Genomic DNA, 18356 nt, shown 5'->3' with positions numbered 1-18356 from the left:
TTAAAAATCACTTTAATGCACACCATTATCTCCTTTTTTGTTCACTTCGTTCCCTTTCACAGTATCTCTTTTCAAAAAAACAATCTATATATAGTTTGTTCCCTTGGTCGTGGGGACTAAAATTGCTTATCATAATCAATGACTTTGATCCTGTTGATGCTATTCATCTCTTTGGTTAATTAGATCATTCTTTACAGTAAGATCTCAGGAAAGTATGAGAAGCTGAGGTGAAAGGGTAATTGCTTAAGATTGAACTATTTCTGGAATATTTGTGAATCCAGCCTTTATGTTCATTGTACAATGTAGATTCAAATCTATTGTCTTACCGAAGTTTCCCTTTTCCATTTAATAAATTATCACAGTAATTGTATAATCAAGGCAGCATGTGTACTTATAGTTATAAGGCGTTACTAGCAGAAAACTCGCATACCATCATTCATTACGGTGTTTTGTGTCTTTAAATTTAAGAAAGAGAAATTAAAAGAAAAATCAAACAAGTAAACAAGAGGTAAATAGACTACTTTGGGAAACAATCATGGTTTCCTGATTTCAAAGTTGGTTGTAGAAAGATGAAAGATTCCAATATTTATGTGTGTAAAAAGCTTATTCCAAAACAGATCAGTATATTCAGGGTCACAAAGCCACATTTTATGATAAAAAATAACTTGGAGCCATTGGCAGAAGTTTAAATGGCCGTGCTTTCTTGTGAAATGTAATATCACAATTACTAGACCTGACGTATGCTGGATAAATACCAGCACAATGGAGTACTTCGCTGATGCAGAGTGAAATATGTTTTGTGCTGTAGCAAAGCTGTCTGTAGACTTTGAAAAACAAAGATACTCTATGAGCAGTAGCCAACTATTTAAAATCTTCCGCTCAGTCTTGAAAGACCACAGATTATATGATTGCATTTATATGAATTGTCCAATAGAGGCAAGTAGAAAGTAGATTCGTAGTTGCCGAGGGCTGGAAAAGATGGGGTGTGGGGTGGGGGGTTGTAGCTAAAAGGTATGGGATTTATTTCTGAAGTAAAAAAAATGATCTAAAGTTGATTGTGGTGATGGTCTCAACTCTGTGACTATATTAAGAACCACTGAATTGTACATTTTAAATGGGTAGATTACAGGTATGTGAATTGTAGCTTAATAAACTTGATAGCAGGGTGCCTAGGCGGCGTAGTTGGTTAAGCAGCCAGCTCTTGGTTTCAGCTCAGGTCTGATCTCAGAGTCATGAGATTGAGTCCCACGTAGGGCTCCATGCTCAGCGCTGGGTCTGCTTCAGATTGTCTCTCCCTCTGCCCCTCCTGCTCATGCTTTCTCTCTCTCAAATAAATAAAATCTTTAAAAAAAAAAAAAAGTGATACCAAAAAAATCTACACAAAAAGCTTTCCTGTAAAACGCATGTTCCACTCAATTAAGATAGAATGTAAACGTTTTTCTATTTAAATTTAGAACAATATCTGTGGGGCACCTGGGTGGCTCAGTGATTTAAGTGTCTGTCTTCAGCTCAGGTAATGATCCTAGGATTGAGCCCCAAATCGGGCTCCTTGCTGAGCGGGAACCTGCTTCTCCCTCTGTCACCTGCTCTTGCTCTCTATCTCAAATAAGTAAATAAAATATTTAAAAAATAGAATAATGTCTGAATTATTTTAATGTACTTTCTATACAAACAAAATGAGGAAAAACTATAAACAGGATATAAGAAAATCAGTCATATATTACTTCTTTTGTCCCATTTATTTCAAATGTTTACAACAAAAGACATTTTGCTGTCAAGATTTTAGTTATGATAAATATTTGAAATGAGGCATTTAAATGTGAACTGCTTGTGAAATGGGTTGATCATTGGCTTCTTTCTAATGGAATCAGATATCCAATGGGAAAGATGACTTTGTTGCTTCAAATTCAGTCTAGCATCAATAACTCTTCATGGTACCACTTTCTCCAGAGCAAGATTTATATACACCTCAAAGTGAGAATGACAGAATCTTGGTTTTGTTATAGCTTACTATTCTTCTAAGTTTGAAGTTTTTATTTAAATTCCAGTAAGCTAACATAATGTACTGTTGGTTTCAGGAGTAGACTTCAGTGATTCAACACTTATATACAACACCCAGTGCTCATCACAAGTGCCCTCCTAATGCCCATCACCCAATAAATACATCCCCTGCCCACCTTCCCTCTAGCAACCTTCAGTTTGTTATCTATAGTTAAGAGTTTGTTTTATGGTTTGCCTTTGTCTTTGTTTTCCCCTATGTTAATCTGTTTGGGTTTTTTTTTTTTATTATTCCACATATGAGTGAAATTACATGGTATTTGTCTTTCTCGGACTTATTTCGCTTAGCATAATACACTCTAGTTCCATCCATGTCTTTGCAAATGTCAAGATTTCATTCTTTTTCATAGGTGAGTAATATTCTATTGTATATATACACCACATCTTTATCCATTTAACAGTCAATGGACATTTGTGATCTTTCTATAATTTGGCTACTATTCATAATGCTACTATAAACGTCAGGATGCATGTATCCCTTCAATTCAGTGTTTTTGTGTCCTTAAGGTAAATATCTAGCAGTACAATTGCTGGGTCATAAGTTAGTTCTAGTTTTAACTTTCGGTGGAACCTCCACACTTTTCCAGAGTGGCTGTACCAGCTTGCATTCCCACCAACATGTAAGGGTGTTGCCCTTTCCCCGCATCCTCTCCATCATCTGTCGTTTCCTGGGTTGTTCATTTTAGCCCTTCTGACAAGTGTGAAGTGGTCTCTGATTGTAGTTCTAATTTGTATTTCCCTGATGATGAGTGATGCTGAGGATCTTTTCATGTGTCTCTTAGCATCTGTATATCTTCTTGGAAAACTGTCTATTCATGTCTTCTGTCCATTTTTTCACTGGATTATTTGTTTTTTGGGTGTTAAGTTTGATAAGTTCTTTATATTTTTTGGATACTAATCTTCTATCAGATATGTCATTTGCAAATATCTTCTCCCATTCTGAAGGTTGCCTTTTAGTTTTGTTGATTGTTTCCTTCACTGTGCAGAAGTTTTTTTTAATCTTGATGAATTCACAGTAGTTCATTTTTGCTTTTGTTTCCCTGGCCTCCAGCAATGTGTCGAGTAAAAAGTTGCTACAGCCGAGATCAAAGAGGTTGCTACTTGTGTTCTCCTCTAGGATTTTGATGGTTTCCTGTCTCACATTCGGGTCTTTTGTCCATTTTGAATTTTTGTGTGTGTATGGTATAAGCAAGTGGTCTAGTTTCATTTTTCTGCGTGTTGCTTTACAATTTTCTCAACACCATTTGTTGAAGAGACTGTCTTTTCCATTGGATATTCTTTCTTACTTTGTCGAAGATTAGTTGATATATATCAAAGATACAGTTGTGAGTCCATTTCTGGGTTTTCTATTCTGTATTATTGATTTATGTGGTTTTTTTGCACCAGTATCATACTGTCTCAATGACTATAGCTTTGTAATATAACTTGAAATCTGGAATTTTGATGCCTCCATCTTTGCTTTTCTTTTTCAGGATTTCTTTGGCTTTTGTGGGTCTTTTGTGGTTCCATTCAAATTTTATGATTGTTTATTCTAACTCTGTGAACAATGCTGGTGGTATTTTTACAGGGATTGCATTAAATGTATAGATTGCTTTGGGTAGTATAAACATTTTAACAATGTTTGTTCTTCCAATCCATGAGTATGGAATGTTTTTCCATTTCCTTGTGTCATCTTCCATTTCTTTCATAAGTGTTCTATAGTTTTCAGAGTACAAATCTTTTGCCTCTTTGGTTAGGTTTATTCCTAGGTTTCTTATGTTTTTCTGGTGCAATTGTAAATGGGACTAATTCTTTTATTTCTCTTTCTGCTTCTTCATTATTGGTATGTACAAATGCAACAAATTTCTATACATTGATTTTGTATCCTGTGACTTTACATTGTGTATCAGTTCTAGCAATTTTTTGGTGGAGTCTTTTGAGGTTTCTACATACAATATCATGTCATCTACAAATAGTGAAAATTTGATTTCTTCTTTGCTGGTTGGATGCCTTTCATCTCTTTTTGTTGTCTGACTGATGAGGCTAGGACTTCAGTACTATGTTAAATAACCACGGTGAGAGTGGACATCCCTGTCTTGTTCCTGACCATAGAGAAAAGCTCTCAGTTGTTCCCCATTGAGGATGATATTAGCTGTGGGGTTATTTCTTTGCATATGGCCTTTATGATGTTGAGATATGTTCCCTCTATCCTTACTTTGTTCAGGGTTTTTATCAAGAATGGATGCTGTACTTTGTCAAATGCTTTTTCTGTATCTATTGAAGAGATCACATGGTTCTTATCCTTTCCCTTATTATGTGGCATATCATGTTTTATTTTTGTTTTTCATTTTAAGGAGCATTCTTTTTTTAAATTTAATTTTATTATTTATTTGAGAGAGAGAAAGAACAGAGAGGAGGATGAGGGAGAAGCAGACTCCCCACTGAATGGAGAGCCTGATGCAGGGCTCTATCCCAGGACCCTGAGATCATGACCCAAGACAAAGGCAGATGCTTCACCAACTGAGCTACCTAGGTGCCCCCATGTGGTGTATCATGTTGATTGATTTGTTATTCTTGAACCACCCTTGCAGCCCAGGAGTAAATCACACTTGATCATGGTGAATGATTCTTCTAATATACTGTTGGATTCAATTTGCCAGTTTCTTGTTGTTGAGAATTTTGCATCCATGTTCATTGGGGGTATTGGCTTGTAATTATCTTCTTAGTGGGCCCTTTGTCTGGTTTTGGAATGAGTTTGAGAGGTTTTTTTCCATTTCTATTTTTTGGAAAAGTTTGAGAAAAATAGGTATTAACTCTTCTTTAAATATTTGGTAGAATTCCCCTGGGAGATTGTGGATTCCTGATTCACTATCTTTGCTAGTCTGTTGGAGTTTTCTATTTCTTTCTGTTTTAGTTTTGGTAGTTTAAATGTTTCCAGGAATTTATCCATTTCTTCCAGATTGTCCAATTCATTGGCATATAATTTTTCATACTACTTTCTTGTAATTGTTTGTATTTCTGTGGTGTTAGTTGTTATTTCTCCTCTCTCATTTGTGACTTTATTTATTTAGGTCCTTTCTCTTTTCTTTTTGGAAAATCTGGCCAGAGGCTTATTAATTTTGTTAGTTTTCTCAAAGAACCAGTTCCTGGTTTCATTGATCTGTTCTGTTTTTTAAGTTTCTGTATCATTTATTTCTGCTCTAATCTTTATTATTTCCCTTCTTCTGTTGGCTTCCAGCTTCATTGTTGTTCTTTTTCTAGCTCCTTACGTATAAGGTTAGGTTGTTTATTTGAGATTTCTTTTGCTTCTTGAGGTAGGCCTGTATTGCTGTATACTTCACTCCTATGACCATTGTTGCTGCATCCCCCTAATTTTTTTTTAAAGATTTATTTATTTGAGAGAGAAAGAGAGAGCAAGAAAGAACAAAGGGGCTGAGGGAGATGGAAAGAGAGAAACCTCGACAGGCTCCACACTCAGCACAGAGCCAGACATGGGGCTTGATCTCACGACCTTGAGATCATGACATGAGCCAAAATCAAGAGTCAGACACTTAACTGACTGAGCCATCCAGGTGCACTTGCATCCTAAAGGTTTTGGACCATTGTGTTTTCATTATAATTTGTTTCCATATATTTTTTACTTATTCTTTTATTTTCTGGTAACCCATTTGTTCTTAGTAGCATGTTGTTTAACCTCCATGTATTTGTGGTCTTTCCAAATTTTTTCTTGTGGTTAACTTCAAGTTTCATAGCATTGTGAATGATGCATGTGAAACTACACATGGTATGATCAATCTCTGTACTTGTTGAGCCTGACCTGTGACCTAGACTGTGATCTTTTCTGGAAGATGTCTCATGTGCTTTTGAAAGCAGTGTGTATTCTGGGGGCACCTGGGTGGCTCAGTGGGTTAAGCCTCAGCCTTTGGCTTGGGTCGTGATCTCAGGGTCCTGGGATTGAGCCCCTCGTTGAGCTCTCTGCTCATTAGGGAGTCTGCTTCCCCCTCCCTCTCTGCCTGCCTCTCTGCCTACTTGTGATCTCTCTGTCAAATGAATAAATAAAAATCTTAAAAAAAAAAAAAAAGAAAAAGAATGTGTGTTCTGCTGCTTTAGGATGAAATGTTCTGTGTATATCTGTTAAATCCATCTGGTGCAGTGTGTTATTCAAAGCCATGGTTTCCTTATTGATTTTCTGCTTAGATGATCTGTCCATTTATGTAAGTGGGGTGTTAAAGGTCCCTACTATTATTGCATTACTCTTGATTATTTCCTTTATGCTTGGTATTGTTTTATATATCATTGCTCTTGTTGGGGGCATAAATACTTCAATTGTTAGATGTTCTTGGATAGTCTCCTTTATTATGATATAGTGTCCTTCTTCAAATCTTGTTACAGTCTTTGGTGTAAATCTAGTTTGTCTGATATAAATATTGCTACTTTGACTTTCTTTTGACTTCTAATGGTAAGTTTTTAACTAGGTGTGCTCTGGTCTACTTGTTAAAAGAGACCTGATGCTATTTCCACTAGACCTGAAGCTTTGCAGCACTCTATGGTCAATAGATGTGGTATGTGGAGGTGGTTTATGCTGATCTTCTGTGGGAGGGGCCCATTGCATTTGTTCTCAGGCACATTTGCCCAAGAAAAAGCACCTGTAGAGCACGGTGGGAGTGGGGGAGGGGGTTTGGCGTAAGTGCTTTAGGCTGTCACTGTTGGCTCTATGTTGCTTATTGAAGTTAGTTTATGCTGAAGAGTGGAGGAGAGAAAGGGCACCAGCCTCCTCCCTCGGCTTCAGAGAGGGGAGCTTGTACCCACCTGTCCAGGAAGCCCCTCCAGAAGAGCAGAGGATCTCCTCTCCTGTATTCCAGGCATCCCTCGGATCTGTTCCTCTACCTTTTCTTTGTCCGTGACACTCCAGTATTGCAGGCTTTGTCACTCTTGTATACTCACTCATTCATGGCCAGTCAGGACTTGATCATCTTATCTTAGCCTTTTTTAATATCCATCTACTTCTCTACTTCTAATTTTATGCCATTATTTAAATCTGATGGTCCATTCAGTCCTTGACAGTCACAAGGGATAAGGAACTTAGTGGTTTATCCCATTCAGCTGTGCAGATACTATCATTTTCTACTGTCTCAAAGTAACATTTTTCAATGATCTGGTCTGTGGGTTGTTCAAAATGTTTCTTTAAAAGGCACAAGTCTTGTGGTCAAATAAATTTAGCAAAGCCTGCATACCATGTCTTGCTCTTGCAAAGTCTCAAAGAACACTAGCAAATGAAGGTCTCTGAGAAGTCAAGAAGTGAAAGAAGGGGGGTGGAGGAAGAAAGAGGAAAGGAAAAGGAAACAGAAAGAAAAGAAAGGAAAAGAAAAAAGTTTGAATGACTCCTAGTAACCCTATATAGAGCTAGCCTACTTTAGAATTCACTGTGGGAAATGCTGTCTTGAAATTATAATTCTCTCCTCTGTTACTCTTTCTCAGCCATGACAAATCTCCTTATATTTCCCTTTTCTTCCTCAGCATGTTTGTTGTAAGCTACATTTCAAATTTGCCATAATTGTTTTTCCTATTTATTAAGTCTGGAATGCATTTGAAGATGCTGACTCTTTGGTGCTCTGGATATTATGTTTTCTTCTCTGATAGCTCCCCTAAAGACTTGTGAACTCCACATTACCGCCTGATAGAACAATAGTATTTGTCTTACTGTGATTTTGGATTAAGATCTTTCTGTGTCTATCAGTAGTTGTGTTGTTCTGTCCCTCAGTGATTGGTACCCATTCTTATAAGAGATAGCATCACAAGTCATATCAGTAATTACCTACAGTAATTAAGTTTATGAAATCTTTTCTTAGTGAAAATTTCTAGAGATGGAATAAAGTATAAATATACATGGAATGGGTATTAACCAATAAGGGCTTTTCAACTCTAGAGAATTTTACACGGGACCTGCTTCATAGGTATGTTTTGGGTGGTTTTTTTTTCAACCTATGAACTTACAAGTATAAAATATGCTCATCCCTAAAAAAGATTTCCCCCATCATGCTACCACTAATCCTATCCAGGTTGGAAGTGATAAGTTGAGCTCTAGGATACAAATACCATGACTGATATGCCCACCCAGATCCTGGAGCACTGTGGTGAACAGTTCCTCACAAAGTCCCTATTCTCATGGCTCTTACATCTAGTGGGGGAAGAGGAAATAGCCAATAAGCAAACAGGTAGTGATAAACACTTTTCAAACCATGAACACAGGGTAATGTGAGCATGACAGGGTGGCAACTTCAGATCGAATGATCAGGGAACGCTTCTTACAGAGATGGCATTTAGGTTGAGATCCTAATGAAGCGATAGCAATGTGAACAAGGAGAAGAGAATTGAAAATGCAAAACTCTAAAGCAGGACCCCGCTTGAGGTGGGGTCAACCAATGGCCAAGGAAGGGAGTCCTTCCTTGGTGAGTAGGAGAGAGATGATGAGCTCTTTAAGGGAGGCTCACCCTAGTCAGGATTTGACAGTCGTTAACATATTGGCAATATATTGAAAGCCGAAGACTTGGACAAGGTTTCCTTTGGGGAGTGAGTAGCCAAAAAGGGAGGGCCTCAGTATCCGTTTAGAATAGTCCACCTTTAGAGGTTGAGCAGAGAAGGAAGGGGAGCAAGTCAGAAGGGACTGCAACAAAGCAACCGGTGAGATTAGTTTAGATGTACGGAAAGCCGACAGGAGAACGTGTTTCAAAAAGGAGCGAGTGGTAAATGCTGTTGAAGACATGGAGTTAAAGGAAAACACAGGTGCTGAATTCAGTGGCAACATGCAAATCATTGATGACTTTGACAAGAGCAGGTTCAGTGTTCATCAGAATGGACTGAAGACGAACATGATCTGAGAATGCTCATGGGTATAGAAAAAGAAATACAGATAGAAAGGTCAAGGTTTGCTTGTTTTAAGGCAGGATTTATTATCTTTAAACTGTGTAGAGTACTTCGGCTCAGGTCATGATCTCAGAGTCCTGGGATCGAGTCCCACATCGGGCTCTCTGCTCAGTGGAGAGCCTGCTTCCCTCTCTCTCTCTCTGCCTGCCTCTCCATCTACTTGTGATTTCTCTCTGTCAAATAAATAAATAAATAAAAATCTTTAAAAAAAAAAAAAAAAAAAAGATTAAAAAAAAAAAAAAACTGTGTAGAGTAGATTGGAAGAAATTAATAAAAATGAGAATGGGAATAGGAGCTCCACCTTCTTTCTTCCCTTCCCTTCCCCCATACCACCACCACCGAGGAAATGTGAGGCAAGATTCTTAGGAGGGAAGGAGAAACTGATAAAAGGAAAAGAGAGAAGCAGGAAACTTAACTACATTGTGGACACAGAGTATGGCCACTAGTGTTTAAAGCCTGTTTGAATTTGAGAGAGTCAGGACTTTTTTGGTTTTTTAATTGATGCCTCCTACCAGACACCATTCAAATCTACAAGGCAATCCTCCAGAAGTGGTTCCCCCTACAGGAAAAGAAGGAGACAGGGAGAAGTAAATAAACTTCACCAAGGTTAGTAAGTGTTGGAGTTTAGCTTTGAGCATGTTTAGCTTTGGGCATGCAAGGCGGAGTTGGGCTTTATGATCAAGAGAGAGGGATACAAGGGAGTTAAATATGTTTGTAAGACAGTGTGTGACAACAGCGGGATTGAAGCTGGATGAGGAGGGAAGTGAAGACCCAAGGTCATAGATAATGAGCAAATTGGTGGTCAAAGGTGGAAGAGTGGCTGGGTTAGGAGAACTGGAGATGATTTGGAAGACTAGGCAGTATGATTATTGGTGACAACCTCACAGAGTGGGTGGTTGATGTGGGATAGAAGGGCAGATCACCTGAGCTAAGGCTGAGGAACTGAGGGGTCAGGACCTGTCCCATGGATCTGTCATCCATGAGCCTCATCCTTCTCCTTTCCTTGCAAAAGAGAAACTCAGAGCCTTGCGCTCTCGTGGCGTCCTCATATGAAGTGTGCTTATCTTAGGGCATGGAGAGTTTGGGCAGTGCAAGCAGCAATATCAGCAGGCTCCCTTGGGTTAAAGTGTCACTCCTTTCCCTCTCTATCCCACACCCCTAAATTACCCTAAGCCAGGCATTCTTGGCCCCAGGTCAGAGAATTCTTGGCTGGGGAGAGGCAAATAGAACAATGGTTCACTCCTCTCACCAACAAGAGAAGTCTTCATTTTTGGCCAAGTGAAGAAAAATAAAATAAGCAAATTGCCTGGCAGCGGCAATTCTCTGGGAGAGAAGTAAAAAATACCCCATCCACTCCCCTCTCCAGCGTCCTCCCCTTGGACCAGTGCAGCTGTCTTCCTTTACTCCACTCACATATCAGAAGTTCCCACTTTGACTATCCAAATTAATGCTACTTATAATTGTTTATAAGCCACATCACTAACCCTTGCATTCACTTTGTTGTAGATGTCTTTTCTTCTTACAGCTTGGTTTAGGCACTTTTATCCTTACTCTTTGTTTTTTTCTTCGTTTCTTAAGTCCGTCATTCTAACTGCAATGTCCTTCAACATTCCCTGTCTCCCTCACTATGGGCTCTTGGAACGGCTGCTCAGCCAATTTTCTGGGGCGCTTTCTTCTTACAGCCCACCCTCCCTGCTCTCAGCAGGGTCACTTGCCAAAGCATAGATCTGATCACATGGCTGCTTTGTGTGAAAGACTTTGATGGTTCTCCAAATTATTTTAACATTGAATTTCCTGCAAAATCGTCTCAAGTTGCTTTGTTCCAACAACACCAAACGGCACTATTTTCTAAACCACAGCACAGTTAAGAACTTTAAAGATTTTATTTATTTATTTGACAGAGAGAGACACACAGCGAGAGAGGGAACACAAGCAGGGGGAGTGGGAGAGGAAGAAGCAGGTTTCCCGCTGAGCAGGGAGCCTAATGTGGGGCTCTATCCCAGGACCCGGGGATCATGCCCTCAACCACCCAGGAACCCCCAGTTAAGAACTTTAAAGGTTCTAAGCACTAAAAACATCTTGTTTCTTTTCCTACCCCATAGATTAACAACATTATTCTGTAATTAATTTAATTTTATTGTATGGAATAATGTGTAATTTAGACATAAGCTGAAAATAGGCTATTTTCTAGATTTTTTGAATTTCTCTTACTGTCTCTCTGTTAGTGCTCTTTGCTGATCCCCCACGGAAATGCCCAATTTGACTACTGGGTATTTTAACACTGCCCTCAATACAAATATGACTCTGCTTTTGTTTCAGAAGTTTACTTCTGACTGGAAAGTCTGCCCTCCTTATCGATTATGTTAATTCCCCTTGTCCTTCAAGGTTCTGCTCAAATGTAACTTCCTTTGTAAAGCTTTTGCTGACTCATCCAGGAGTAACTGATCGCTCAGCCTTGTGGTACGAACCTCTAACAGCACTTGTTCTGTTGTGTTATGGTAAATTATCTGTGTGTCTGGCATCTCTGCTCCTGTCCCCACGTGACATCATCAAATCCTCACAACTACCACAAAATGTTAAGTATTAAGTCCTCATTTTACAGATAAGTAAACTAGAGGGTCTCTCACCCATCTTGCACAGCTATTATTAAGACCTAATTTGATCGGGACGCCTGGGTGGCTCAGTTGGTTGGGCGGCTGCCTTCGGCTCAGGTCATGATCCCAGCGTCCTGGGATCGAGTCCCACATCGGGCTCCTTGCTCCACAGGGAGCCTGCTTCTCTCTCTGACTCTGCCTGCCATTCTGTCTGCCTGTGCTCCCTCTCGCTCGCTCTCTCTCTCTGATAAATAAAAAAAAAATAAAATAAATTTTAAAAAAAAGACCTAATTTGATCATAAATATAATTAATTTATAAAGGACTAAGCTATAGAACTGGGAGGCATTCTTTTTTATACATTACTTTTGTGTGGTAACAGATGTTTATATTTCTTTCTTTCCAATAATAGAATTTATTATTTTCACGTAAAGAAATCCTTTAAATAGCAGTTAAAACTTAAGAACGCTGCTAGTGCAAACAATGAGGATCGCCTGCCCCGAACGTCTCAGGTTCATCTGATCTTCCTGAGGAGCTTCCTGAGGGGCCCAGGGCTCTGGAGGTGAAAGGCTAAAGCATTCCCTGGTTGTACCTATTTCTCCCCTTTCTCACCTGCTTTATTTTTCTCACTCCCATTATTCTTCATGGGGGTTTTTAGGAGAGCTCAGCACCATCTTATTCCAGGAAGAAGAAGTTGTCATAGATAAATTTATGATGATGAGTGGCACGAAAAACAACAGGAGTAATCTTTAAAATTTTTTATGGAAGCAAAGAACATTGCCATAGAATGGAATCTTTGACAGTTCAAAAAACAAGGACTTCTAGCAAAATTCATAAGATGGGTTTTCTTCCTTTGGTCCTATGTCTGTTTCGTTGTTAGCTAGTCTTTCAACTTAGCCAGTCTCTCAGCTATGCTCTTGCTTTTCCTTAATTAGCATCAGGAGTGTTCTTTAGCTCTTTTATGACTTATTTGTTAGTGATCCTCATTAGCTTTGCTGTGGCCTTAAATCTGTTTGACATTTACTGTCTCACTATATAGGATTCTGTGGTTAATTCTCAGTGTGTGCAAGCTAGGCTTCTGGTCATTACATTTCTTACAATGTATGCATTCACATTTTATAGAATCTCTTGTATCTTGACATTTTTCTTTATAATTTTGTATCAATGGCTGGCATCCAATTTGTCTGGTTTCTTCATATCTTTATGCAGGTAAATACAGAAAACTAAATAAATATATGTCACTTAGTTAATGGTAAGTTTCTCAAGAAATAAAAAAAAATTATATTAAGGTTTCATGTTCTGCAAAATAAAAGAATTTAATGAAAGGTTGTAACTTGGCTTTATACCAAACTCTGTTTTTCATTCTTCTCATTTATTGGACACATATGCTCAAAGTATTATCTAAGGACTAGGGAATAAATTAACATTTCTGCCTCCAAGTTGCTGGACTATGTAGTGAAGAAGAATTATAACAGGTCTAGTTATTTCATAAATCTAGGTATGTTTTATTTCAAAGTGTGTTATTCTCCCTTTGTTCTCCGCTCTAAAACAATACAAGACAAAAGCCATCATCCCAGCAATAATATTCTTCTTTAAATTTTGTGTTAACCATTTGTATTGCTGTAATTTGCCAGGAATTAGGGACACATTGATTAACAATACAAAAAATGTTCATTATGTTCAAATCAAACAGGAAATTTAATAAATACAAAAAAAGTAGATAAGTAGTTTCAAGTAATGGTTAGTGCTGTTCTTTCAACAGTGATTTTTTGAGTATCTACTATATGCTAAATGCTGATATATAAAGTAAATCATGTAGGATGAAGGCCAGGGAGCTGTCTCATCTTAGCTGTTCAGGGAAGGCCACTCTAAGGAGATGACTTTTGAGTTGAGTTGAGTTGAGAGTTGAGATGGACTTTTGAGTTGAGATCTAAGTAGAAGCAGAAGAGTTTTTTGACCTGGGTCCTAAGAGTCTGTGGATAGAATTCAGGAAACAGGGCGGGATGCTTGGTTGGGAAAAATAATTCCATTTCTGTTTTTGCTACACTGACTGAAATTTAACATTTTCTTCCATTGGAATGTATCCTATTTGAATACCTCAGCAGTATTAGCATTGCCTGTGACGTTGTGATCAGTATTTTCATACCACATCTCAGTTCTTGCAGGTTTTTTGAAATACCTTCATTGCTTTGAAATTATGGTATTTCTTAGATCTGCCACTAAATCTGATCAATACATTGTATAAATCAAGAAGCATACATAATTACAGTATTGGTTATGTACTCCTACGTAATCAGCGAACACACAGAGCCTTCATACAATACCCCATGATTCTGTGGACCGGTCGTTTGGGTTATACTCAGCTGGGCAGTTCTTATGGACTTGCCTGGGGTCACTCCCATGGCTGCTATCACCGGGCATTCCTCTGAGGCAAACAGCCCATCAAGCTTCACTCCCATCAGCTGCTGGTGCTGACTCTGGGCTGGGCCACGTGGCTCCAGCAGGCTGGCCTGGGTTCATCATTCTGTGGCAGTGTTCCAAGAGAGCAAGGGTCACCAGGCCTCTTGAGGCCGAGGCTCAAAAGTCCTCCTCACTTCTACCGCCTTCTGTGGGTCAGAGCAAGTCAGAGGCCCACTCAGAGTCAGTTTGAGAGGAGACTCCACAGGGAAGTGTAATTAATTTAGGACCATTACTATGATAAACTACCTAATTACCATATCATAATTTCTTAAATATTGTATTAACTTAATTCTAATAGAATCGGTATCCTTTCCTTTGTAATCCTGTCTTTTATGCTACAAGTAAGGAAAATTTGGCTGGGCCAAAGAATTAAACTGAGCTAAGACAGATAAACAAGAAGAAAGCATACAAATGCATTTAATTGTTTTACGTGTACACAGGAGTCTTTACCAGGAAAATAAAGACCCAAAGAAACAGTTAGGCCCCAAAACTTTTATGCCTTTTTTACACAAAGAATGATGAATTGTGGGGATGTGACAAAATATGATAAATTAGGCTAGGGGCTGTATGTTGTAGGACAGGGACTAGGAAATGTATGGAGAAACTAATGGAAGATCAGGGTTATTTTATATGTTTGTTTGTACAAGTGCATTTTGGTGCCAACTCCCAGTGTCTGCTGCTAAGATCATTCTTCACCTTTTTTAGGAGCAATTTTGTGTCCTGCGTTTAGGTGGAAAGGAGGAGGGCAGAGAGCCCGTCCTGCATCTCCTATTTCCCAAGGGCCTGAAGCTCAAAATAATCAGTATGTCAAAGGGGCATATTTTGGGGTGACGTGCTCTGAACCCTTTCACTTCCCTTTAAAATAATATCCTCACAAGATCCTCATCACCTTCAGCATGTTGCCAAAGAGAGCCATCATACAAATGAGGTTAAGAACCCCTGTTCTGGAGGCAGGGAGTTCTGGGAGGAGAAGTACAAAGTGCAACGCCTCAAGGCAGGAGTGAGCTGGCAAGTCCAGCGAGGTCGGGGAGCACAAGGAAAGCTACTGAGGCTGAAGCGAGTGACCAAGGGCTGAACAAAGGCAGGTCAGACCCTGTGGTTTGTTGGGGAACTTGTGGTTGGACACTCCCCCACACCCTCCGGAGTATGGAAAGTTGGTACTATCTGCATACTAATCTACAATTTTCTTTAATATTTCATAATATGCTGTAGCTATATTTCTCTTTTAATACATAAAGCTCCTCATTTTTCTCATTCTTTTACATAATTTTATAATGTTCAATTCAATGGATGCATGATTATTTCGTTGTTTCCCTGATAGCAAACATTTAGACTGTTTCTAATTCTTTGTGTAAATATACAGGATTTATTTTTCTCTTTTATTTACCTCTAGGAAAATATACTTTAGAGTGATTTTTAGATGTAGAATTGCTGGGTCTCATGTGTGTGCTTTAAAAAGTTTTGACAGATGTCATTACATTGCCATTCAAAAGAAGGTGGTCCTGACTTCCCTTCTATGAGGTGTTTTATTATCTTTAACCACCAAGAGATCTGCACATTATTAACTCTAGGATAAGAAAGTTTTATATTGACTGTTTCTTCTGTTGTTTCAGAACAATGAGATGGTGGAGCTGCAGAGAATACGGATGAAGGATGAAATCCGAGAATACAAATTCCGAGAGGCCCGCCTCCTTCAGGACTACACTGAGCTGGAAGAAGAAAATATCACGTTGCAGAAACTTGTGTCCACATTAAAGCAGAACCAGGTAAGGTTCAAGAAATTTTTTGGCTACACCCCAGTTGGAGCCATATCTTCTGACCACTAAGGTTAAATCTTCTTTCCCAGAAAGGAACGTGTCAAAATTTGCTTTAATCTTCCTACAATATGTATGTGCTGAAATTTTCCACCCCTCCTATTTCAGCTGACATTTATTTATTTTTTTTTTAATTTTTTGTTTTTGATAAACATATATTTTTATCCCCAGGGGTACAGGTCTGTGAATCACCAGGTTTACACACTTCACAGCACTCACCAAAGCACGTACCCTCCCCAATGTCCATAATCCCACCCCCTTCTCCCAAACCCCCTCCCCCCGGCAACCCTCAGTTTGTTTTGTGAGATTAAGAGTCACTTATGGTTTGTCTCCCTCCCAATCCCATCTTGTTTCATTTATTCTTCTTCTACCCACTTAAGCCTCCATGTTGTATCACCACTTCCTCATATCAGGGAGATCATATGATAGTTGTCTTTCTCTGCTTGACTTATTTCGCTAAGCATGATACGCTCTAGTTCCATCCACGTTGTTGCAAATGGCAAGATTTCATTTCTTTTGATGGCTGCATAGTATTCCATTGTGTATATATACCACATCTTCTTGATCCATTCATCTGTTGATGGACATCTAGGTTCTTTCCATAGTTTGGCTATTGTGGACATTGCTGCTATAAACATTCGGGTGCATGTGCCCCTTTGGATCACTACATTTGTATCTTTAGGGTAAATACCCAATAGTGCAATTGCTGGGTCATAGGGCAGTTCTATTTTCAACATTTTGAGGAACCTCCATGCTGTTTTCCAGAGTGGCTGAACCAGCTTGCATTCCCACCAACAGTGTAGGAGGGTTCCCCTTTCTCCGCATCCTCGCCAGCATCTGTCATTTCCTGACTTGTTGATTTTAGCCATTCTGACTGGTGTGAGGTGATATCTCATTGTGGTTTTGATTTGTATTTCCCTGATGCCGAGTGATATGGAGCACTTTTTCATGTGTCTGTTCGCCATCTGGATGTCTTCTTTGCAGAAATGTCTGTTCATGTCCTCTGCCCATTTCTTGATTGGATTATTTGTTCTTTGGGTGTTGAGTTTGCTAAGTTCTTTATAGATTCTGGACACTAGTCCTTTATCTGATATGTCGTTTGCAAATATCTTCTCCCATTCTGTCAGTTGTCTTTTGATTTTGTGAACTGTTTCCTTTGCTGTGCAAAAGCTTTTGATCTTGATGAAATCCCAGTAGTTCATTTTTTCCCTTGCTTCCCTTGCCTTTTTCAGCTGACATTTAAAAGGCAAACCTAGAAGGATGATTTACAGGAGAGTTTTATTGGGTAAGACACAGAATCTTAGTTGATCCTTTAGCTTGTGTTAACGTATTTTAGGTGGAAGTGGAATGTATTATAATCCATTTAAACTGACAACTTATCATTAAAAGGAATCCCTTCTCTCTGTCTGTCTGTCTGTCTCTCTGTAAATTGCTTTTAAATCATACTTGGAGAGGAATTATGAAATACAAATAAATAAGAATAAAATTAGAAAGATATTTCTGTTTTTTTTTTTTCCAGCAATAATGTAACCAAAAACATTGCATGTCTACACTTAAATAATTTTTTTTGGTAGTGATGGTTTAGCAGCTTAATTGCTTTATTTTCCTGATTGGTTTGCATTGTGGTTTGTTACAGTAAGTAACAAAAGTCTTAGTAAATTAGTAGGTAAACTTAGAGGCCAGCCCAGATGTATGCTTCTACTTCTCCCTTCTAAAGCTCGTATCTCTATACAAAACTATTTTTGGTTTTGACAGATACAAGGGTTAAGAAGAGAAAGAGAGAATCCAGAAGGGGAAAAAATGCATGTATTGACACAATTGAAATTTGATTTCTGATCACTGCCACTTCCTCCAGCTTTGGAATGTTCGGGGAACAAGATGTCTGCCCTGGAGTACCACGGGTGGTTTTAGACCCTTAGAAAGGTTTACCAGGATGTCCCCTCTGGTTTTACCTCAGTCCTTCCCTTTTGAGCACTGACTTACTGTGTGTTTGTGTACTGAGGCTTGACGGTATTGTAAACATCCCTGGTCTCAGCTTGGCTAGGGTCAATGAGCCCACAGTGAAGAAAATCATACTGAGAAGAATTTTTCAAGTATGCTCAGAACTTCTAAAGAAGGTTTTTGTTTTGTTTTGTTTTGTTTTTGGTTACCAGCAACCCTGGTTGCAGAGGATTTGAAGCAAATGTACTTGCAATTCACATATTTAAAGTGGTCATTATTCCCAAATCCTACAAGTCCTCTCTGCTCTCTGCACAGACAGGAGGCTGTAGTCTCCCATCCCTGCATGTGGTGGACTAATTTACTCAAGAGGTTAATTTAGGCCAGTATTAGGTATTTTTGAAAGTCTGCCAAGGTATCCTGTTTGTATTCATTAACCCGGAGGCCGTTTCTGTGGGAATTTGTACTATTAGCCTGGCTGATTACTGTTTATGGTTTACCCAGTCACTGAAATATGGAAATCAAAGGCTTACCTCAGAAGTTTGAAACAAAACAAACAAATGAAAAAATGTACACATCTCTTTAATTTTA

The 18356-nt window shown here is 38.8% G+C and overlaps 1 protein-coding gene and 1 long non-coding RNA gene across 7 annotated transcripts in view; one reads left to right on the top strand and one right to left on the bottom strand.

Annotated features, from left to right (window-relative positions):
• The window catches only part of BICD1 (BICD cargo adaptor 1), a 223755-nt gene that overhangs the window by 143201 nt on the left and 62198 nt on the right, over positions 1–18356 (top strand). For 5 of the 6 annotated variants that reach the window (XM_004771803.3, XM_004771801.3, XM_004771798.3 and 2 more), the window contains exon 3: positions 15627–15779. In XM_004771803.3, coding sequence (XP_004771860.1) covers positions 15627–15779 — 153 coding nt within the window. Of the gene's footprint in view, positions 1–14689; positions 15099–15626; positions 15780–18356 lie in introns of those variants that run through there. The other variant, XM_045073336.1, reaches the window with a different exon arrangement.
• LOC123390038 overlaps positions 1–18356 on the bottom strand; it is a 47586-nt gene that overhangs the window by 8860 nt on the left and 20370 nt on the right. The gene's annotated exons all lie outside the window — the stretch shown is intronic.

Source organism: Mustela putorius, unplaced genomic scaffold (assembly GCF_011764305.1).
Source record: "Mustela putorius furo isolate JIRA1106 unplaced genomic scaffold, ASM1176430v1.1 tig00537227_pilon_pilon_pilon, whole genome shotgun sequence".
Taxonomy (NCBI): Eukaryota; Metazoa; Chordata; class Mammalia; order Carnivora; family Mustelidae; genus Mustela; species Mustela putorius.
Note: the sequence above shows the minus strand (reverse complement) of the source record. Positions and strands in the feature narration are given on the sequence as shown.